Here is a 24755-nt window from a genome sequence, read left to right on the forward strand (position 1 = left end):
GGCATGCCTCTCATTTTGAGTGTGAAATTGAAATTTGTAACCTCTGCTTATAATGTCCAGGATCCATTTGTCTGTTGACAATATGCCAATTGTCTGCAAATAATGCTAGCTTTCCTCCCAAAGGTGCTACCAGCTGAGTCATGCTTGGCATGGAAATGAGGGAGTCATTGGGTTTGCTTCCTGTATTGTTGAGCACTGTCCTCGCCACCTCTTGGTGCTGGAGTTTGCCATTGTCGGCATCTATATGATCCTTGTGATTGACCTCTGCCCCTTGTGCGTCTGTATCTACCTCTTTGGGGCTTGTCAGTGGCTGGAAAGGACCAGTTTTTTGAAGGCCAATTTCTGCTAAAACGTGGTGGTTGGACCTGTAAAAAGGCTTTGACAGTTTGCATAGATTTGGCTTTTTCTTCCATTTTACATAGTATCTCCTCAGCATTAGTACCAAACAGCACATCCTTTTGTAAAGGAGCATCTAGAAGTTTAGCTTTCACATGATCAGGCAAGTTTTGTTCTCTAAGCCAGGCATGTCTGCGAATGACTGATCCTGTAGCAGCCGCTCTACTTGAGGCCTCTAGGGCATCATAACCACATTGTAAAGTGTGTTTACCCACTTGCTCTGCACTATGCATCATATCCTGTAACTCCTTCAAATCTGGTTGTTCAGGTTGAGATATTTTATTCCTTAATTGTGATAACAGGAACTGTTGATATTTAAGCATATGAAACTGACAATTTAAGGCCCTCATGGCTAGGGTGGCCGAGGTATATACCTTTTTTCCCCACCTTTCTAAAGATCTTGACTCTCTTTCTGCAGGAAGTGGATTCTTGGCAGAGGAGGCCTTCAAACCCTTGGGGCCTTGTGAAATGGTTTCAGGGTCAGCATTATGGCTTTTGAAGAGAAATTGGTGAGAGTTAAGTACTCTGTAGTACCTATCAGGTTTGACTGGTGAAGGAGGCAGAGAATCCGGGTTGAGGCAAGCCTCCGAATACACATCATCAAGTATGTCCAAAACAGGGGGTATCGCCAGAGGTCTGTGTTGAGGTAACAAAAGAAATTCCCTAAGTCTTTTCTTGGAATCTGAAAAGTCTTGGCCTTCCCAATGGAAGTGTTCCCTCAAGGTGTGCAAGGTTTCCCCAAAGGAAAAATCCTCAGGGGGGGATGGACTGCTCTGCATCCGAATCCTCAAAAGGGGAGTAAGAGTGTTCCTCTACATCAGAATGTTCTGATAAAATGGATCCCTGATCAGAAGAAGGAGAATCTTCCTCCACTCTGGGTCTCTTGTCTGGGGGGGGGGGTTGAGAACCTCTGATAAGAGTAATTAAATCCTCAGCCATTTTAAGCATCTGTTTTTTAGGCATGGGACCTGGAGATGGGCCCTGTGCAACAGGCCTCTTGGGATGCCTGGCTTCTTTGGATTTAGTAAAGGCCTTAATAGAAAAGGAAGATGAGGGTCTAAAGACACCATGGGTGGAGGTGAACCTGTCCACATTAGTAGGCTCAACATTAGCAAAGGCTTCGGTTGTAGTCTGGGAAAGGGCCGAGGACCCAGCAGTCTCGGGTACAGAGGACACCGCCAAAGGAGTGTCGTCGGTAGTCAGGGACTGCAAAGGCGCCTCGCTGAGAACCGGACGTGTAGCCTGTTTTGGCGTGGTGTCAGCGGGAACCGCGGGCCTCGTGTCAGTCCTTGTCCTTGTGTTTTTGACAAAACGGTAGTCGTAGTGTCCGATGACATTTTATAATCAAAAGCTTTACCAAAATAGTGTTGGGCGAACTCCGCCCGACGCTTAATAGTGCGTTTATTGAAGGTAGCGCAAAAGCGACAGCCCAAGACATCGTGGTCTGGGCCTAAACAAGGTATGCAGAGGGAATGGAAATCCTTATGCGGTATTTGCTTCCCACAAGAAATACAATTATTAACTTTTTCTGACATCGGTCTGAGGCAAGAAAAGTTTCCCCAATGGGGTACTTAGCTTTAATGAAGACTTCGGTTCCAAATTTTCCATAATTCAGGAGCTGGCCGACCGGCACTTGCGAACTGCTTCTGCTTCGGGCACCGCGCGGCAAAAAAGACTGAAGAACATGGCGTCGGCTGTGTCTTATATACTCTGGCCTCACTGACGTCAGAAGAGAAAGCGACGACAACCGACGCCGGACCAAGACTTTGGAATTCGGCCGACCGAGGGACCGCCTGACGGCAGAAAACCCATCTGTGATTACTGCAGCTGTATGCACGATGAACATCCCTGTAATATCTATCAGGTTTTCTGGGAGCAGAAGGTAGAGAGTCAGGGGCCAAGCTAGATTCCGAAAAGGCATCATCAACAATGCCCAGTACACGGGGGATAAATAAAGGCCTGTGATGGGGCAGGAGTAAGAAATCCCTAAGCCTCTTTTTAGATTCAGAGTAATTCAGGCTTTCCAAACAAAAATGCTGCCCAAGAGTATGCAAGGTTTTACCAAGAGAAATCTTCTGGAGGGGAAGCAGAGGGAATACAGTCCTCTGCATCAGAATCCTCATAAGGTAGAGAAGGGTAAATCCTGGTCATCAGAGGAAACAGAAATTTTAGAATCCTGATCAGAAGAATCATAAGCAAACGCAGTCCTAGGTCTCTTAGAGGTGGAAGGTTGGCTTCCCCTGATTAAATAATGTCTTCAGCCATTCTTACCATTTATTTTTTAGACAGAGGCCTGACCATGTGGTCTGGGCGTCGGTTTTCTAGCATGGATCAAGTTTTAGGCCTTGAAGAAGAAAATGGCATTGGTTTAATATAGAAGTCAGTAGGCCTGAATACACCCTCAGAAGCCGGTGCCTGCACAGTGGCTCAGAACCCATCCAAGGTAGAGACAGTTGAAGCATCTCGCAGCATACCGGTCTCCGAATGGTTCTTAGTAGAGGCCTGCGAATCAAGTAGCAGGTATCAGGGGCTGTGAAAGCCCTCACTGAGTACCGGCGAACTGGCGACTAGCTTAGAACAGTCGTCGGCAGCTTTGGACTTATGCGGTCTGGTCTCTCTGTTTTTTCGGAATGTCGGTAGTCTGGTGGCTTACCGAAGCCATATCTGGATAATTGAACAGAGTACCAAAATTATTTACAAGCATAAATGTACTGACGATAAATAGTTTGTTGTTTAAATAAGGCACAGACAGGGAGGTACGTCATGGTCAGGGCCTAGGCAAGGAATGCAGTACGAATAAAAATCTTTATGAGGTATTTGCTTTCCACAAGAAATACAATTACTGACTTTTACTGACATCAGTTTAGAGCAAGAAAAAGTTTCCCCAATGGGGTACTTAGCTTAGTTGAAGACTTCGGTTCTGAAACTCGAAAATGAAAATTCCAGGAGTCGGCCGACCGGCACTTGCGAAGTGCTTCTGGCACCGCACGGCAAGAAAGACTGATGTAATGGCGTTGGCTGCATGCTTTATACCCCTGACGTCATGGAAGATGGGACAGCAACCGACGCAGGACCCAAGATTTTGTTAATCAGGCCGACTGAGGGCTACTGCAAGCAGATAACCCAAATGTGATGACTGCAGCAGTGAAACACGAAGAACATCAGGCCTAAAGCAGATGCCCAATGCGGACCATCTAAAAAAAACTCCAGCTATACTCTGTTGCATATCGTCTACTCAAAGGCGATCTCTGCTTAACATACAAGGCCATGTCAAACCAAGAGCTGCTGGACATGCTACACTTAAAGAAATCCAAATCCCTCAGAGTCGCACGCTCCAGAGATCTAAACCTTGTCATCACAATGAACAAAATATGCTGGAGGGATAGGTCCCTGACCCAGAGACTCCCCAGACTCTGGAACAGACTGCCCATACATGTCAAGCAGAGCGCCTCTTTGGCCCTCTTCAAAAAGAACCTTGACATTTGGATGGAAGATAGGAATTTCACACCGGGGATCACATCAGTCACTATGCTAGACAGGGGTCCAGGGAAGTAAATATGGTGGGAAGAAATAGCCAGGGAATTGTTATGGATAGGCTTATATAGGCCCTAGAGTCGATAGCCTAGTACCAACCTATGAACCAAAGAAATGCATTTTCTGTTAGAAGCACCCAAGATGTCTAGGAGTTGGGGATGTAGAATCTAAACCCCATTAACAAAAGGACAGTTCCGTTTGGCACTTTAGCAATTAAGGGCATGAAAATGACCAGTCTGAAAAGTGTTAAAATGTGATATCTTAACTGTAATGAAGCACTGAAATGTTAATTAACGTGCTTTTACTTTGACCAAGTAAACTCCTGAATGACCATCTAATGTAAGTTTTTGTTTAAAAAGTAATTAAACCCCCCCCCGTTTGCTCCCTCTCCCCACAACTGACCAACTGCTAAAAACTCTTCTCCTTGTTCACTTGGTCTACCAGACCTACCTTAGCCTCCGCCGAAACAACCCAACTCCCATCTATGGCTGGTGAGGAGATTCAGAATGCGCATGCAATTTTATACTGCTGCTGGGAACTATGCCTTAACACCTTCCCAACCCATGCAATTGCTGCCTACAGGAGAAGCATGAGTGTTCTCCACAATGTGCATCCTCAACACTAAGCAGTACACTGTTTACAGCAAGAGGTATACAGCTTGCAGCACGGAGCTGGCCTGTCTAAATCTATTGCAATGAGCCTAGACAAAGAGCCTCAGGACGGATAAGCTGCCATCAGCCCCTCATTCCCATCCTTCCTTCCACCTGATCCCTCCAGCGTCCATGCCACTAGTCAAATCCAAGTCAGCTGGAACATACTAAGGGCTTCATCCTTCAGCACCATGGGGTCACACCAAAAAGTATTTTACACTGATTATAGAATTCAAGAGCTTATTTCATAGATGGCATAAATTTAGGTGGCATGACTAAACACATTTGCTCATTATCAGCAGGATTTTTTGTTTTGTTTTTGCCTTCACACTCAGAGAAACAAGAGGTTCAGAGTAGTAGTAGTGTATGTCAGTAGAGAACAATAAAGACCTTGTTGTGTCAATGAAGGCAGATGGTATTGTGGGTGGAAGACACATTGTTGCTGTGAACAGTGACACCAAAAAGGCAGCCACCATCAAGCTATTTTAAAAAGCATTAAAAAAAAAAAAAAGTCTTCTCACTAAGACAGCTGGCCCATGGCTGCTTGACCAACCCCACCACAAATTTTTGAGATTCAATATTTGTTCCAAAACACAATAAAGAACAGAGCCTGTACCCATCCGTCATTTCACTAGTTTAACAGCTTTAAAATCCTAAAATTAAAAAAAGTCTGATTAACAGAATCTGAAAACTACTACTTTACTTACTAATCAGGACAAGTAAACAATGCATCACACAGACATGTGCAGTCTGCAGACAAATAAGACAATGAAATCTTGAAGACTGCTGTCTAGACTTTACTACAGTGTCACAACTAATTACACAGTCTTCACATATACAGTCTTCACATATCCAGCCATCTAGCCAATCAGCCTGCACAAGCACAAAGTGGAACATGTAAAAGTATCAGAAGAAAAAACTGTTGTGTTACAGGGGCAGTACAGCTACACTTTTCTGGGATATACTAAAGACCAGCAGCTATTCACGTAATAACATAACAGTTTCTGCTCACGTAATTTGTCACATACCAGCATCAGCAGCCACAATCCGGGCAATCTGTGCTCTCAAGCGACTGAGCTCATCCTGAAGTGCTGAAGTTCGATTCAAGGCCGTCAAACCAGCAGTCTTCACATTTTCCTTTTTTCTCTCATCTAACCGGAGATTGGGAACAGAGGAATTTCTGTGCATTACCAGCAACGGGGTCGGTGTCCAGTGATGCTTCAGAGGCCTGTGATCTGTTCTAGTTTAGAAAACAAAAAGTGTTGTTAACTTCTGCACTGCCTTACTGTTCCTTCTCGTGTTCATTATTATTTCTGCACCTAACCAAGTTGTCCAAGAAAGCTGACAGCAGTTATCAATAACTGCCCGTTAGTTAAGCAACCAAGAATGGGACTGTTTGTACATGTGCAAGCTAAAGCAGTGGCCTAAAAAAAGAAGTTATGTACTCACCATAATGTTCCATCTGTATTGTTGTTCTTCATTTGTCTTCAACCTGTGGGATAGGAACAAACATCGGTGCTGAACCAGCCATATCTAAGGTATGGTGCCGAAACTGAGCTCCTCCCCTACCCACAATGCCCCTCTCTCCCTCACTACCTCAGATCGAGTTTGTCTGACAAATAGGTTCTTGACCCAAACCCGTAGAAAAACACGGTGACTCAACAACCCCTAGAAGAGGAGGCATAGACAGAGAACAGAAGGCCTCCTCTGCCAGGCCAAATACTCATGGAAAGGGGGAAGGAGGGGAGGGAAGGCTGAAGACAAAGAGTCCCCAGCTACTTGAGCCCTGGGTGGCCCTAAGGAAGGATGTTTAGGAGCATGGCACAACCAACGGAAGCTCTGCGCCTAGATGAAATATCTAATTTGTAATGGGATATGAAGGTGCGAGAACTAGCCCATGTAGTTGCAGCACATATCTCATTAACTGGTACCCTGGAGGAAAAGCCTGCTGAAGTAGACATAGCCCTGGTAGAATGTGCCTTCACTGCAGAAGAAAGAGGAACATCATGCTTCTCACAATACATTTCGCAATCCAATTGGCAATGGTTATCTTGTAAACCGGCGATCCCAATCTGGACTTGGACTTCCTGAAAGATTTGGTTCTGTCTAGAGAGACATGGAGTTGCCTATGTACATCAAGCATGTGTAATCGATACTTCCCTTTGTTTTGAAACTTTGTAAAGAACACAGGAAGATGAATGACCTGATTAATATTCTTCTCTGACGCGACCTTGGTCACGAAGGAAGGATTTGGCACAAGAGAAACATGATCTTTGTGAAAAATAAGGTACGGGAGTTGAATGCAAAGCGCTTGTAATTCAGAAACCCGTTTAGATGAAGAGCCACCAATAAAGCAGTTTTCCATGACAGAAACGGTAGGTCCACTCTTGCAGAGGGTTCAAAGGCAGATGACACCAGCACCTGCAGTACAAAGGTTAGATTCCAAGGAGGGACTGGGTCCTTAACTGGAGGTCGTAAAGAAATGTTCCTTTCAAAAAGGCCTTGCACAATCTAGAAGCGGCCAAAGAAGAATCCTTTAGTCTGCCATGATAATGGGATATGGCAGCTAGTTGGACTTGAACTGCAGAGAAATTGGCACTTTGGTTGAAGATACAAGCAAGAAAATCTGAAACTGAAGGAAGAGAGGCAGTAAAAGGATCCACTGATTTGTGGGACGCCCAAATGGAAAACCTTTTTCATTTACTAACATAACTCTTCATGGTGGACGACTTGTGAGCGGAAAGCAATACATGCTTCACAGGAGATGAAAGCCCAGGAACTCTAGCCATCACTGGAACTGCAGAAACCAAGCTGTGAGCATCAGGCTCTCCAGATCAGAGTGATAATCACCCTCCGCATTGGAAATCAGATCTGGACATCGATCCAGAATCCAAGGAGGATATACCACATCACTGCCATGTCTGTCTGTATCGCAATCGCTCCTTGGGGGAGAAATGAATGCAGTGCCTGCAACGCCAGAAGCATTGCCCTCACCTCCAGAACATGGATCAGTAGATTGGTCTCCAACACTAACCACGTCCCTTGAACAGTTCGTCCCAGCCAATGCTTGCCCCACCCGAGCCGGGAGGCATCCATGGTGACTGTGGCCGTAGGAGCGGAAGCCATGAAAGACTGACCTCCAGCTAAATTATGTGTGTTTAACCACCACAGTAGAGAGGACTTGCAGTTTCTGGAGAGCAGAATGGGATGAGACAGGGCCTTTTCCAGACACTACTACTGAACCCAGAGGCGTAGTCTCGCCAAGGGTAAAATAACAATGGTTGCTGCTACAGAACCCAGGGCTTGAAGGAATTGGGCTGCTGATGGCAGAGGCACTTCTAGAAGAACACATATCTGGCCCTGAAGAGAATGAATCTTGTCGCTGGTGAGAAAGACCTTGCACAGAGAAGTATTCAACAGCTCTCTGATGAATTCCAGGGAACAGAGGCGCTCCAATTTCGATCTGGAAAATTTTATCGTGATGCCAAAAAGTCGAGGCTAACTGAAGGAACTAGTCCCTAGCCTGAAGAAGCTGATGCTTGGTGGGTGCAGCTAGAAGCCAGTCATCCAGGTAGGGGAAAACACATATCCCCTAAAGCCCGAGATATGCTGAGAGTACTGCTACCACTCTGGTGAACACCCTGGGGGCTGTGGTGAAGCCAAATGGGAGTACCCTGTACTGATAAAGCCTGGCCCCTGACTGAAAACGCAGGAACCTCCTGTGATGCTTGTCCATCTTTTATGTGGTAGTAAGCGTCCTGGAGGGCCACAGAGCACATCCAGGAGTCCTTCTGAAAGTAGAGAAGGATAGACTGAACTGTAACCATCCAGAACTTTGTCTTGGTGACAAACCTGTTGAAGTGGGTGAGATCCAAGCTCAGTCTGTTCCCCAGTCTTTTTGGGCACCAAAAAGAACACTGAGTAGATTCCTGATCTGGATAGTACTGCGAGGACGGGCTGGATGACTTGCTTGTTGAGCAGCGTGGACATTTCGAGTTCGGCTGCCTCCCTGTGAGCAGGTGGAGAACCCGGGAGAATCTTTCTGGTCTTTGGTGGGTGAAGGGCATCAGATAACCCCTGGATATTATCCTCAGCGCCCTTTGATCTGATGCGATGGCTTCCCAGGCTGATGGATGCAGAGAAAAGTCTCCCTCAACTGCTTCTTGGGTACAACAGCTAGGGGAACACTTCAGGGTCGCTGGAAGGGCTTAACCGGGCAAGAGTCCCGAGACCCTTGTTCACTCAAAGCCCTCCTGCCACTAGGGCAGCATCTAAAAGAATCATTCCCGATCGCCTCTAGGGGAAGAGGCGGCCACTGCATCTTGATGGAAGGCTCTGGACTTCTGGAACCACAGCTTCTTACTGATACCTGGAGTAGGAACGCTGAGGAGTAGAAAAGTGGATTGCGATGGCAGACAGGGTCTTAACATCCTTCTCGCACTGGGCTAAAGTATCCCTCACGGATGGACCGAACAGGGTAGATCCATTGAAGGGGGAGTTTGTGAAAGATGCCTTGAAGGGCTCCGAGAAATCACAAAGCCACATCCAGGTGTGACGCCTAGTAACGATGCCTGAACTAGCTGCTCTAAATGCACCTTCCATGGCATAGGAGAGGAGCCTCATAGAGGTGTTTAGAAATGGCTTTAAGAGTGGCCAGTCTAGAGGAGATCTTCTCCTTTGCCAACATGGACTCTGGGGTAGATGCAGAAATCTCCTTAATGAGTGATCTCATGCACCATGTAATTCAGCACCCTCAGAGAGAGAGAAGGAAGGTCGCCGATGTACAAACACGCTTCCCCAGTCTATCACTCTGGACTTCCTGACAGGTGGATGGACAAAGGAGCTCTCCTGGGCAAGCTCCTCCTTCGTGGCAGTTGCAACCACAAAGGCATCAACAGGGACACTCTTCAACCAAAAAAACTTGTCTTGTGGAGGGCTAAGGACCTTGTCAAGGTGCTTTGCTACTGGTTCCACCGCTTCCAGTTCCTTCCATGCCCTGTGGGCAATGAGGTCTACCAAAGGGGTGTGTGTGTGTGTGTGTGTGTGTGTGTGTGTGTGTGTGTGTGTGTGTGTGTGTGTGTGTGTGTGTGTGTGTAGGGGTGTGTGTGTGTGTGTAGGGGTGTCACCCAGGAAGTAGATGGGCCTGCGCAGAACACCTCCAGGAACACTGACTCATCTGGATTGGGCTTTGAGGCAGACCACCCAACCTGACGCAGAATTTCCATGATGTCTCCAAAGGAGACATCATCGGGTGGAGATTGGGGGGAGCCCTCACCTTCCTCCCAGTTTCTTCAGTGAGACTCAGGGGTGAAGTCAATGTGCCTCCTCTTGCACACGTGCTTCTGGTGGACTTCCACAGGGCGAGATTCCGAGGAGGAACCAGAAGCCTGGGGCTCCACTGAGAGAGAAACCTGGAGGGTAAGGACAGGCTGCCACTGAAGTGGAGGACTAGAGACAAGAGTCCAGCTGGAGCAGAAAAGGATCTGGAGAGGGAGGCATCGAGGATCTCAATGCCAAGGTTGAGATGAACCTCTCCACCACATCAAACACCGATGCGGAGTGGGAAATCAGTGCTGCATGTATCTGTGCAAAGGGGTTCGATGCCGTAGAGCTGACCCCCCCAACCCAATCTGTACCAATGGAGGTGTCTGTGCCAAGCAGCTCAGTGCTGAAGCTCCGAGGGGAAGGGAAGGCACCGAAACCCTTGACGCAGACACCAAACTCTTGGAACCAACGCCGAGTGAACTACGACTCAGAAAACCCTCCAGCACTGAAGAGAAAGGGACAGAGGAACTCAAAACCATGGTCAGCATTGAAGAAACCAAAAAGTCAATGCCAGCAACTCTGACATCTGAAGGTCCCAAAGCCCTGGGGCTCGGGAAAGGAGAGCATCCATTAAGGAAAAAGGAAGGACCCCCGCTCCCAGTAGGGTGAAGATGGGAAGGACTCCCAGCTGGATCTGAGCCTGCAGGAACTGTCATCAGGCAGTTCACTTCTCTCTTGGATAAACTATGGGACGACCAGGCAGAGGAAGCCACAGATGCAGGCCTGGAGTGGTGCCTGGGTGAGGCGAATCCAGGGGCTCGGACAGAACCTAGGCTGAGGTGAAGATGACCTAGGCCTAATCTTGGGAGAAGGTTCACCAGCAGAAGGGGAAGAGTCTGCAAGTCTCCACTTCTCCAGGGGCCTGTCCTTGCCTCTGGACATCTCTCTCTCTCCTCATCCTTGGTCATACTATCAGGCGACTTAACAGTAGATTGAGTCCCTGTGCCTGCACCAGAAGAAGTGGGCAACAAACCCTTTAAAATCAACTTGTTGCACCTGTCTGCAAGGGTACGGAAAGAAAACCCCGCACAAATAGAGAAAGCAGTGTCTAGGTGAGGGACACCTAAACACACTACGTGTGACCATCAGAGGGTGGTAATTTATGCCCATACCCAGTACATTTCTTATATCCCGCACCCTTATCAGATTTATCAGCCATGACAAGAAAGACTGGAAAGGGAGCCTGACCAGAAGAGAATTAAAGATATACAAACTGCGCTCTACGAAGGGCGCGAAGGGTAGGGAAAAGTTCAGAAACTAAGAGAAAAAAATTAACAGTACCTGAAGTACAAACACTGCCCAAAACTAGTAAAACACGCACTAAAGACAGAGCTTGGACGACTTACTTGTACCTGGAATCATGGCAAACGAGATCAGAGGTAGTGAGGGAGAGAGGGGCATTATGGATAGGGGAAGAGCTCAGTTTCTGCACTGTAGCTTGGATAGTCGACTCGGCACTGACATTGGTGCCTATTCCACAGGTTGAAGATCAAATGAAGACAATGTCAAATCATTAGTTATAACAGTAAAAAATAAGCACATCTTTACAGTTTAACCAAGCAGCAGCAGATTTTATAGTAAAATTCTTAAGACTGCCTACAAAATTGCATTCCCTTAAGTCAATACAATGACTACTACATTTTTGAAATAAAATAAAAATTTAAAAACTGAGAAAGTATAGAAGGCATAGACCATAGAGGACTGTGATTAGGTCTCCTACTGTAACTGTCTTATTACATATCAAAGACGTGTAATGCCAAGAAATTCACCTTGAGAGGTAACTCAAGAACACATAACATTAGGTTACAACTGGTGATGGGATAATTCTTTGTAATGCATGGAGGTTTATCTGCTCCACATAATACTAGTTAAAGAAAAAAGAAAGAGCAAAGTGTTTTGCTGAGTTTCACAGCCAGTGAAGCACTTAGTGGGCACTGTCAGACAGAAAGACATGTGAAGAGTCAGGGAGATACTACAGGAATAGACAACTGCCAGAAGCACCGCAATTTTGACTTCTGCAGCTGCAATTTGCTGACAAGCAATATGTTTTTAGTGCAAGACCCAATGTTAACTGTTTTTGGGGAGCAGCATTGCTTAACAATTGTTAAGACTGGGTCTCATGTTACTGAAGTGCTTAACTGGGTGTGCTCCCCTATTGTGCTAGGTGGGGAACAGAAAAAACCCTTTTCCAAACTTGTAGTTTATGAAAACTTTCTTATAATTAATGCCTATATGGATATACAGTAAAGGTTCTTGTACATAACACAATCAGAAAGCTACAGTTCAGAGTGGAATGGAATGATGATGAAGCAGTGGGGCAATCCAACAAGAAATGAATGGGATTTTGGATGCAGACCTTTAAGTAGAACAGCTACAGTTATACAGAATATTAGTCATAAAGGTAGCAGAATGAATACCAAGAACAAAGTCAACATGGGAATGGAGATTCTGCCGATAGGGATGACTGCAATTAGGTTTACAAAGAATGATTAAGAGGGTCTGGAATTTACTGGGGGAAAGCTGGCAACAGAATCAAGGTATTTGGAACAAATAAATTACAGAAGGAAAGGTAACAGAATGGGAAGAGGCCAAGAACACATTTGGATTGCATGCAAGTGATTGCCTTCCCCATCAGAGATGGATCAGAACATAGCCAAAGGGATAGGGGAATCCTAAATGAATGACCTACACTGGCTGAGTTTTTAAAAAGGTATAATTAATTGGGCATATAAAATCTTGCATGATAACCATAGGATCAAGAGGTCAGAAGATTAGGAAGAGACGTTAATATACACTTCACAAAGAAACAATGGGAGGACATACAGTAGATATAAAAAGTGTACACCCCTGTTAAAAATGCCAGGTTTTTGTGATGAGACCACAATAAATGATTTTAAAACTTTTCCCACCTTCAATGCGACCTATAACCTGTACAATTCAACTGAAAAACAAACAAATCTGTTAGGGGAAAAATATAAAAAATAACATACAATACGCTGTTTGCATAAGTGTACACACCCTTGCACAAATACTTGGTTGAAGCACCTTTTGAAATAATTACAGCATTCAGTCTTCCTGGGTAGGAGTCTATCAGCATGGCACATCTTGACTTGGCAATATTTGCCCACCCTTCCTTGCAAAAGCACTCCAAATCTGTCAGACTGTGAGGGCATCTCTTGTGCACAGCCCTCTTCAGGTCACCCCACAGATTTTCTATTGGATTTAGATCTGGGCTCTGGCTGGGCCATTCCAAAACTTTTCTTCTGCTGACGCCATTCTTTTGTTGATTTGGCCGTATGCTTGGGGTCATTGTCTTGTTGAAAGGTGAAATTCCTCTTCATCTTTTTAGCAGATGCCTGAAGGTTTTGGGCCAAAAGCGACTGGTATTTGGAACTGTTCATAATTCCCTCCACCTTGACTAAAGCTCCAGTTCCAGCGGAAGAAAAACAACCCCAAAGCATGATACTGCCACCTTCATGCTTCACTGTGGGGAATGTTCTTTTGGTGATCCAAAGTGTTGTTTCGGCGCCAAACGTACCTTTTGGAATTGTGGCCAAAAAGTTCAAACTTGGTCTCATCAGATCATAACACATTTTCCCATATGCTTTTGGGAGACTTGCTGTATTGTATTACAAATTTTAGCCCGGCCTGCAGGTTTTTGTGTGTAACAAAAGGATTCCGGTCTTGCAATCTTACCCCATAGTCCAGACATATGGAGAACATGGAAGATTGTTGTCACATGTAGTACACAACCAGTACTTGCCAGAAATTCCTACAGCTCCTTCAGTGTTGCTGTAGGTCTCTTGGCAGCCTCCCTGACCAGTTTTCATCTTGCCTTTCCAATTTTGGAGGGATGTCCAGTTCTTTGCAACATCACTGTTGTCACATATTTTCTCCAGTTTTTGATGACCATCTTCACTGTGTTCCATGGTATATCTAATGCTGTGGAAATGTTTTTGCACCCTTCTCCTGACTGACTCCTTTCAACAATGAGATCCCTTTGATGCTTTGTAAGCTCTCTCAGAACCATGGCTTTTGCTGTAGCAGGCAATTGAGTAAATGTCAGGAAAATACTACTAGGACAGCTGAACTTTACTTGGGTTAATCAGAGTCTGTTTAATGGAGGGTAGGTGTATACCCAAGAAGACTGAACGCTGTAATTAAATCAAACGGTGCTTCAACAAAGTATTAGTTTAAGGGTGTGCACACTTACGCAACCAGCTTATTGTAGGTTTTTTTTTATTTTTTATATTTTTTCCCCTAACTGGTTTGTTTTTCAATTAAATTGTACAGGTTATATGTCACATTAAAGGTGGGAAAAGTTATGAAATAACTTATTGTGATTAGATCACAAAAACCTGGCATTTTAACAGGGTGTGTACACTTTTTATATCCACTGTATATATGGCTCTGAAATATGCAGGAATTTTGCCTGGAAGCGTTTGCATAGATACTTTTAAACCCTAAGCAGACTCCATATATTTTTCCTTGGGTATGATAAATGCTGGAGCTGCGATGGGGGGAGGAGGATACAACTGGGAACATATGTTTTAGAGGTGTAATGAGTTGGCAGACTTTGAAATAATTCTTATAGAGCACTCTGTCAAGAATACTGAGTTAGCAAAGGAATGTAACCAATGAACTGGGATACAGGATCTGAACTGCCTAGATACACAGTAAGGCCTTGCAGAGTTTAATTCTGGTGCCTGCCAAAATAGCAACTATGGAAACCAAAACCTAAGCTAACTATACATGAAGAAATAATGAATACTGTAACAGACTTAAAACAGGAAGTAGGATCTTTAGAAAATAAAAAAAAAAAAATTATACAGAAAAAAATTGAAATTGTGGGAACGATACATACAGAAAAATGTTTTGGAGGAGGAATAATGTTTAAGAGAAGGCAGGAAATGAATAATTTATGTAATGCTGCTTACATTATACATCACATATATTGCAATATAGTCTATAATGTTTGTAAATGTGAACTTATTAATATGATTTGAGTAAGTTTGCCTATTCACAAGTGATAATTCAAAAAAAAGGTTGTTTAAAAATAGATACCATTCAGTCATTAATTTAATTAATGATGAAAAGATATCCATCTGTTCTAAATTTTAACTCAAAAAGACAACTAATCTAACAAGGTACAGAAATCTGATGAAGTAAGCATTGAAAACGTGCAGTTGTGTACACTTACCATAAATGTAGATGTTCGAGTGTATTCACTGGTGCAGTCATCACATTAGGGTTATCTGTTTGCAGTAGCCCTCAGTCGGCCTGATTATCAAAGTCTTGGGGCCAGCGTTGGTTGCTGTCTCATCTTCCATGACGGCAGGTAGTCAGGGGTACAAAGCATGCAGCCGACGCAATTACATCCATTTTTCTTGCCCCAAATGTCAGGTCCCCCCCCCCCCCAATGGTAAGCAATTAAATATATATATATATATATATATATTTATATATTTATTATATATATGCAATGTTAACCCTCCAACAAAAAAGCAAATACACCAAAAAGCTTTTAAGCATAGTAAAGGAAAATCGTCAGGGGGCTGGAAGGAGGGTAACCAGGACTGCAAGATTGTTAGAGTGTATTCACTGTTGCAGTCATTACTTTTGGGCAATCTGCTGGCAGGTTGCTCTCAGCCAGCCTGAATTCCAAAGTCTTGGATCCTGCGTCGGTTGCTGTCTTTTCTTCCATGACGTCAGGTCATCAGGAGTATAAAACATGCAGCCGACGCAGTTTTCTTAGTTTTTCTTGCCCCCGATGCAGGTGCCCCCAAAAAGGTAGCGCAAAAAAAAAAAAAAAAATATATATATATATATATATATATATATATATATATATATATATATATATTTATTATGTATTTATATACATGCATCAGTATAAACTTTACCTTCATCTACAAGCATACACACCACATTGGTTGTAGAAGACAGAGAAGGAAAGATAAACTCCAGAATGACAGGGGGATGACGGGAGGGTAACCTGGACTGCAACAGTGAATACACTCGAACATCTACATTTATGGTAAGTGTACACAACTGTACTATGTTCTTAGTGTTTTACTGTTGCAGTCATTACTTTTGGGTAGAATCTCAAAGCTATGGTTGGGAGGCCAGAGATAAACAGCATTAGGTGCGGCTATAAGGCCCTGCAGCACTGCAGTGGCAAAGCCTGCCCTGGACTTAGAGTAGAGAGGCAAATGATAATGCTTTGTGAAGGTGTGAACAGAACTCCAGGTAGCAGCCTCTAGAATGTCTTTGGTGGATACTTCTCTGAGAAAGGCTGCTGAAGTAGCTGCAGCTCTGGTGGAATGAGACCCAACGCCCTTGGGCACAGGATTACCATGGTGTAAGTAGCAGAAACGGATGCAGTGGCTTATCCACTTTGAAAATGTCTGCTTTGAAATAGCCTTTCCTTCAGATCCTGCAGCATATGACACTAGTAATTGCTCAGTTTTTCTTAGAGTTTTAGTCTTACTCAAGTAGAATCTTAGCTGTCTGTGTACATCTCTCCCCCTTGTTCTGCGGATTTGGATAAAAGGTTGGCAGATGAATTGTTTGGTTAAGAGCCACACTGGAAACCACCTTAGGCATAAAAGTAGGATTTGTCCTCAGGAGACAACCTGTCTGGATAAAATATGATAAAAGGCTCTACAGCCATGAGGGCCTGTAGCTCTGAAACTCTTCTTGCTGAAGTGATTGCTAGTAGCAGAGCAGTTTTCCATGATAAGAACTTTATATCAGCGGTAGCAGCTGGTTCAAATGGAGGCAGGGTGAGCTTTTCCAACACATAATTGAGGTCCCATGCAGGTAATGGTGATCTTAAGGAGGCTTTAAAATGTTGGCTCCTCTAAGATACTGCTTTAGCAAAGGATGAGAAAAGATTGGTGGCTCTGTATTGTAATGAGCCGAAATGGCAGAGGCATGGATTTTAATTGATGAGAAAGATAGGCCTTTGTCAAACATGTCAGTTAAGTATTGTAAATATCTGAGGAATATTTGGTTCTGCTGTATCAGTTGCTTGTGCTTGATTCCAAGCACAGAATCTCTTCCATTTGTCAGCATAAGATTTTCTAGTACTAGTCCTTCAGGCTTCCAAAATGACATCCATCACAGCTTTACTGAGCGATGTTGTTTGTATAACTACATGATCAGCCATGCTGCCAGGTTCAGTGTCTGTAGCTGGTTGTGCAGGATCTGATTGTTTTGCTGTGACAGTAGTTGAGGCCTTTGAGGTAAGGTCCAAGCTGGGTATTGAGACAAGTTTCTTAGGATTGGGTACCAGTACTGGCGGGGCCAGTCCGGGGCAATTCGTTTCTCTTGTCTGACTTTTAGGAGGGCCTTGGGGAGAAGAGGAAGAAAGGCGTAAACTGACAGGTTTTTCCAACTGAAGGATAGGGTGTCCACTTTCCATGCTTGTCTGTGATAAGTCCTTGTGCAGAATTTTTTCAATTGATAATTTTGAGGGGAGGCAAATAGATCTATGTCTGGGCTCCCCCATTTCTCTGTTATCATGCTGAAGACTTGTGGATTTAGTTTCCACTTGTGAGGATCCATAAGGTTTCTGCTTAAATCATCTGCCAGTGTATTTTGTTTTCCTGGCAGAAACTGAGCTTGAAAATGTATTTGGTAGGTCAACGCTGTGCCCCACAGTGCCATGGCTAATCTGCAAAGGGGGTATGAGTGTGTGCCCCCTTGCTTGTATATATACCACATGACTGTGGTGTTGTCCGTCTTTATCAGTAGTTGTCATGGATGAAGCAAGTCCTTGAAGGCGGTTAGGACATTTTGAACAGCTAGCATCTCTTTCTGGTTGATATGTAGATACATTTGTGTTGGGGTCCATATGTCCTGAATGCATCTTCCTGCCATGTGGGCCCCCCAGGCATAATCCGATGCGTCTGTTGCTAAGGTTTGGCTGGCAGGGCGGAGAGTGAAGGCCCGTCCCATGTTTTGGTGATATGCCTTTGCCCACCATAGAAACTCCTGTTGTAGGCAGGGAATGAGAGGAATCATTGCTTCCAGACTGTGAGAATGTTGACTCCATAAACTTTTCAGGTACCATTGAAGTTTCCTCATACACAGTCTTGCATATGGAATCAGTAGGATGCAGGATACCATGAAGCCCAGAGCCTGCAGAATTTGTCTTGCAGACAACTGGGTTTTTGTTGCCATCAGTTTGAAGTAAGTAGTCAGTTGCCTTTGCTTGTCTGGTGTGAGGTAAGTCATCTGGGCAGTCGTATTCAAGCTTGCACCCAGGAATGTTATCTTTTGAAAGGGTACCAGTTGCGATTTATTTTTTGTTTATTGTGTACCCTAGGCATGTTAAAAGCCTTTTCACAAATGCCAGGTGTCGAAGAAGAATGTCCTTGTTCTCTGCTTGAATGAGACAGTCGTCTAAGTAAGGATATATTTGTATACCTTTTTGTCTGCAAAATGCAATTACTGGTGCCAGGCACTTTGTAAAGACCATGGGCGCAGTAGATAAGCCAAAGGGCAGTGCAGAGAATTGGTAATGCACTAAGCCAGCCTTGAATCTGAGGTATCTTCTGCAAGATTGTCTTATTGGGACATGCAGGTGTGCCTCTCTTAGGTCTAATGTCACCAGCCAAGCATTCTTGCCCAGCATGGGCAGAAGCTGCTGCAAAGTTAGCATTCTGAATTTTGGAATGTCCAGGTAGGTGTTCAAAATCGATAAATCCAGTATTGGCCTCCAGGCCTCGTCTTTTCTGGGTACCAAGAACAGTCTTGAGAAAAAACCTTGTCCTTTTTCCTGTTCTGGTACTGGCTGAATAGCCCCCATATCCATGAGGGATGTAACCTGTTTCTGTGCCTCCACCCATTGATTTTTTGGCAGATCTGGCCAACCATTTGCCATTGGAAGAGTGTGGAAATTAAATATGTATCCCTGTGATACTATGTTTAGTACCCACTTGTCCTGGGTTATCAACTGCCAATTTTGAGCAAAAAGTGCTAACTTTCCCCCTATGGGTGCTGCCAAAAGATAAGTGCTTGGAGTAGGCAGAGGGAAGTCATTGTGATGGTTTTCCGCAGGTTTGCGCTTTATCTCCACCAGATTTGGAGGTAGAAGCGCCCCATTGCTTTGACCTGTATGAATCTTCGAACCCTTAGGGCGTCTGGATTTGCCCCTTTAAGCTGTCTGACACAGGAAAGGACCATTTTTTTGTAGGCCAGTGTCTACTGAATCTAGGTGGCTGCACTTGTAAGAAGTCTTTAACAGTTTGCATAGACTTAGCTTTGTCTTCCATTTTCTTTAAAACCTATTCTGCCTTAATACCAAACAGAGAATCATGCTGTAAAGGTGCATCTAGCAATTTAGCTTCAACATGATCAGGCAAATTCTGTTCCTTTAACCAGGCATGCCTTCTAATCACAGATCCAGCAACTGCGGCCCTGCAGGAAGCCTCTAAGGAGTCAAAACCACATTGCAAAGTATGTTTTCCAACCTGTTCAGCTGCATGAAATAATTCCTGCAATTCTTTGTTTTCTGCACATTCTGAAATCATCATCATTTTCTGTTTCAGCAACCCCATAACATGTTGCTGGTACTTAAGCATATGAAATTGACAGTTTAAAGCCCCGATTGCCAAGGTTGCAGATGTATAAACCTTTTTTCACCATCTGTCCAGTGCCCTTAGAGGGGGTAGGATTTTTTGCTGTTGAGGCCTTAACTCCCTTTGGACCCTGTGAAATGGTTTCAGGATCAGCAGCAGTGTTTCTAAATAAAAATGTATGCGAGTCAGGGACCCTGTAATATCTATCAGGCTTACTGGGAGCCGGAGGTAAGGAGTCAGGGGGTAAGCTTGACTCCGAAAACACATCATCCACAATGTCAAAAATAGCAGGAATGGCTAAAGACCTGTGCTGAGAGAGAAGGAGGAAATCCCTGAGCCTCTTTTTTGATTGAGAAATCTTGACTCTCCCATTGAAAATGCTCCCCCAAAGTATGCAAGGTTTCTCCAAATAAATAATCTTCAGGAGGAGATGCAGATGGTATAGACTCCTCTGCATCAGAATCCTCATAGGGAGGTATAGATAATTCCTGATCAGAAGAGGAATCAGAAGAAATAGAAATCTGATCTGAAGATTCATAATCAGTGTCTTGCCTAGGCCTCTTATCTGGAGGGGGATGGGTACCCCCGATCACGGTAATGAGGTCTTTTTGATCAACTGTTTTTTAGGCATAGAGGCCTGTGCACATGGCTCATGCGTCAGTTTTTTAGTTTTAGAAGATGCTTTTGTCTTTGGTTTTGCAGCTGTCGTCGGTTTGATATACAAATGTTGTGGTATGAATACACCCTCAAAAGCCGGTGCCTGCTCAGCGGCTCCAGACCCATCTGAGGGAGACGCATCCTTCGGTCCAATACATTGAGTATCTTGCGGCATGCCTGACTCCACGTGGGTGTCGGTAGAGGCCTGTGACTCGAAGGTAGCAAGTATCAGGGGCTGCGAAAGCGCCTCACTGAGTACCGGCGAACCGGCGACTGGCTTAGGAGAAGCTTAGTCGTCGGTTTTGGAACTCGAATGCCTTTCTCTGTCCTTTTCTTTGCGTTTATGTACTCCGGTAGTCGGATTGCTATCCAACGACATTTCTGGGTAGTTAAATCAGTTTCCAAAATACTTTGATGCAAAAATATACAGACGCTTAATAGTACGTTGGTTAAATCTAGCACAAAACCGACAGCCAGGCACGTTGTGATCAGGGCCTAGGCAAGGGATACAGTATAAATGGAAATCCTTAGGAGTTACTTGCTTCCCACAAGTAATACAATTATTAACTTTTTCTGACATCGGTAAGGAGCAAGAAAAAGGTTTCCCCAACGGGGTACTTCGCTTTAGTGAAGACTTCGGTTCTGAAACTCAAATCTCGAATATTTCAGTAGTCGGCTGACTGGCACTTGCGAAATTCTGCTTCGGGCACCGCGCGGCAAGAAAGACTGAAGAAAATGGCATCGGCTGCATGTTTTATACCCCTGATGACCTGACGTCATGGAAGAGAAGACAGCAACCGATGCATGACCCAAGACTTTGGAATTCAGGCCGACTGAGGGCAACCTGCCAGCAGATTACCCAAAAGTAATGACTGCAACAGTGAAACACATACAACATCTGCTTGAGCAGTGGATGAGAGAAGAGGAGTGGTTCTGTGTTGTAATAAGCTGAAATGGCTAAGGCATGAATTTTGATGGAGGAAAAAGAAAGGCCCTTGTGAAGCATCTCAGTCAAGTACTGAAGAATCTGAGGTAAATTGTGTGCTGCTGTGCCCATCCCTTGAGTTTGGCTCCAGGCACAGAATCTTTTCCATTTTTCAGCATAAGAGTTTCTAGTACTAGGCCTCCTTGCCTCCAAAATGACATCCAACACTTGTTTATTGAGGGATGGTAACGAAGAGATTAGATTATTAGCCAGCCTGCCAGGTTCAGGGTTTGAAGCTGAGGATGCAGAATCCGGCCCTCCTGCTGTGACAGCAGGATAGGGGTCTGAAGCAGGTGCCATGGAGCCAGCAGGGACACACTGCGCAAGAGGGGGTACCAGTGTTGGCGTGGCCAGTCTGGTGCAATCAGTATCGTCCTTGGTTTGTATGGTTTGATCTTTAGTAGTACTTTGGAGACGAGAGGCAGAGGAGGAAAGGCATAAACTGATAGATCTTTTCAGCTGAAGGACAGGGCATCCACTTTCCAAGGTTGTTTTTAGGGCATCCACTTTCCAAGCTTGTATGTGGGGAGTCTGAGCAGAATTTGTCCAATTGGTAGTTCTGGGGGGAGGCAAACAGGTCTATATCTAGGCTCTCCTATTTGTTTATCAACAAGTTGAGAGTCTTTGGTTCCAATTTCCACTTGTGTGGGTCCATGAGATTTCTGCTTAGTTCATCTGCCAGTGTACTTAGTTTTCCTGGCAGGAATTGAGCCTGTAGATGCACTTGGTACCTCAAAGGCTGTGTTCCACAGAGCCATGGCTAGTCTGGCAGAGGGGGTAGGAATGGGTACCCCCTCTGCTTGTTTATGTACCACACAACAGTGGTGTTGTCTGTCTTTACCATTAACTGTCCTGGAAGAATGTGGTCCTTGAAGGCTGTCCAAGCATTTTGTTCAGCTAACATTTCTTTTTGAATGATATGCAGGTGCATTTGACTTGGGTTCCATTTGCCCTGAATGCACTTCCCTGCCAAGTGAGCCCCCCACTTATAGTCTGATGCGTCTGTTAGGGTTTGGGTGGCAGGGAGTAGAGTGAATGGCAGTCCCTTGTTTTGGTGGTATGCCTCTGCCCACCAAAGGAACTCTAACTGTAGGCAAGGTATGAAAGGAATCATTGTTTCTAGATCCTGAGAATGTTGATACCATTGTAGTTTCCTCATATGCAGTCTTGCACATGGAATTAGAAAAATGCAGGAGGCCATGAACCCCAAGGCTTGCAATATTTGTCTTGCAGATTAGCAGGGTTTTTGTGGCCACTTGTTTGAAGTAGGTTGTCAAATGAATTTGTTTCTCTGCCATGAGGGAAGCCATCTAGGAAGTTGTATTCAAGCTTGCTCCCAAGAATATAATTTGCTGACAGGGTACCAGGTGTGATTTCTTTTCGTTTATGGTGTACCCCAGACAAGTTGGAATCCTTTGTACAAAGGCCAGATGATTCAAAAGTATGTCCTGGCTTTCTGCCCGAATTAGACAATTGCCCAGGTATGGGTATATTTGAATATTTCTTTGCCTGCAAAATGCAGCAACTGGAGCTAGGTACTTTGGCTTATCTACTGCACCCAGGGTATTTATAAAGGGCAGTGCAGAGAAGTGATAGTGCGTGTAGCCTGCCTTGAAGTGTAGGCATCTTCTGCAAGATTTCCTGATTGGGATGTGCAGGTATGCTTCTTTTAAATCTAGTGTTGCCAACCACCAGGCATCTTTGCCTAGTATAGGAAGTAATTGGTGAAGAGTCAGCATCTTGAATTTAGGAATCTCCAAAAAGGTGTTTAGACAGGTCCAGGATAGGATGCCATGAACTGTCATTTCTGGGCACCAGGAAAAGTCTCGAGTAGGAACCTTGTCCCTTTTCCTCTTCTGGTACCAGTTGAATAGCCCCCATGCTTAAGAGAGAAAGTACTTGTTTTTGGGCCTCTGCCCACTGATTTGGGGGTAAGTCCGGCCACCCGCTTGGTGTTGGCAACGTGTGGAAGTGAAATTTCTATCCCTGGGAAACAAAACCCATTTGTCCTGGGTAATGAGTTCCCAATTCTTTGCATGAAGAGCAATCTTTCCCCTCAAAGGGACAGTCAGTTGATAAGTGCTTGGAAATTTTAAAAGTAAGTCAGAGACAGTTTACCATGGGGGGGGGGGTCTTCTTACTACCGGATTTGGAAGTGGAGGCCCCCCCACTGCTTAGTTGCGTGTGTCCCCTGGGACCAAAAAGTACAGTTGTGTACACCTACCATAAATGTAGATGTTAGAGTGTCTTCACTGTTGCAGTCATGACTGCCGGCAGGCAGCCCTTGGTCGGCCAGAATCCCAAAGTCTGGGTCCGGCGTCGGCTGTTCAACCATGCTCCCTGACGTCAGAGCGCCAGGAGTACAAAGCTGACAGCCAACGCCATCTTCTCCAGTTTTTCTTGCCCCAGATGTCAGGAGTCCCAAAATGAAAAAGGTCCCATAACCTTTGCAAATACACCTCAGAAGAATGGTGAAAAAAGGAAATACACAAAAGTAAAAATAAGGGGGGACAGGAGGGAGGGAAACCCAGACTGCAACAGTGAAGACACTTGAACATCTACATTTATGGTAGGTGTACACAACTGTACTATGTTCATCATGTTTCACTGTTGCAGTCATGACTGTTGGGTAGAATCCCAAAGCTGAAAGAAAGGGAGGTGGTCATAAAGAAGGGGCGGCTAAAAGGCCCTGCAAGACTGCAGAAGCAGGGCCTGCCCTAGACTTAGAGTAGAGAGGTAGATTGTAGTGCTTAGAAAAAGTATGCACTGAACTCCAAGTTGCAGCTTCCAAAATGTCTTTGGTAGGAACTCCCCTGAGGAAGGCCGCAGAAGTGGCAGCAGCTCTGGTGGAATGAGTCCGTATACTCCCTGGGATTTGCTTTCCATGGTGTGAATAACAAAATCGGATTCCATGAGCAATCCACTTAGAAATGGTCCGTTTTGAAATGGCTTTACCTTGGGACTTGAAGCATAAGAAACAAACAATTGTTCTGATTTTCTGATGTCCTTGGTTCTGTTCAGGTAAAAACGTAGTTGTCTGTGTACATCCAAGGAATGTAAGATCCTTTCCTCTTTATTTTGAGGAGAGGGGAAAAAGGTTGGCAAGTGGATAGTTTGATTTAAAACCACTTTGGAAACCACCTTAGGCATGAAGGTAGGATTAGTCTTCAAAGATACCCTGTCTTGATGAAAAATAATATAAGGTTCCACAGCCATAAGAGCTTGTAACTCAAACTCTCCTGGCAGAGGTTAGGGCTAACAGGATAACTGTCTTCCAAGATAAAAACTTGATGTCAGAAGAGGCAGCAGGCTCAAAAGGAGGCAAGGTTAGTTTTTCCAAAACATAACTGAGATCCCAAGCAGGAATGGGAGGAGATCTAGGAGGTCTTAAGTTCTTAGCTCCTCTGAGAAACAAGAGCTGGTGGGAAAAGATGGGAGGATCTGTATTATAATGAGCAGAAATAGCAGAGGCATGTATCTTAATGGAAGAGAAAGAGAGACCCTTATGTAAGAGATCTGTCAAGTACAGTAAAATTAAAGTAATGTTAGGAAGAAGAGGATAAGAATCCTGAGCCTGAATCCAGGAACAAAATCTTTTCCATTTTCCTGCATAAGGTTTAG

The 24755-nt window shown here is 44.6% G+C and overlaps 1 protein-coding gene across 2 annotated transcripts in view; it reads right to left on the bottom strand.

The window, feature by feature from the left end:
- Nucleotides 1–24755, bottom strand: part of MTFR1L (mitochondrial fission regulator 1 like) — a 462922-nt gene that overhangs the window by 180054 nt on the left and 258113 nt on the right. For both annotated transcript variants that reach the window (XM_044060114.1, XM_044060115.1), the window contains exon 5: nucleotides 5609–5820. In XM_044060114.1, the coding sequence (XP_043916049.1) occupies nucleotides 5609–5820 (212 nt within the window). The remainder of the gene's footprint in view (nucleotides 1–5608; nucleotides 5821–24755) is intronic.

This window comes from Protopterus annectens, chromosome 1.part2, assembly GCF_019279795.1.
Source record: "Protopterus annectens isolate FY-2018-M chromosome 1.part2, PAN1.0, whole genome shotgun sequence".
NCBI lineage: Eukaryota > Metazoa > Chordata > Ceratodontiformes > Protopteridae > Protopterus > Protopterus annectens.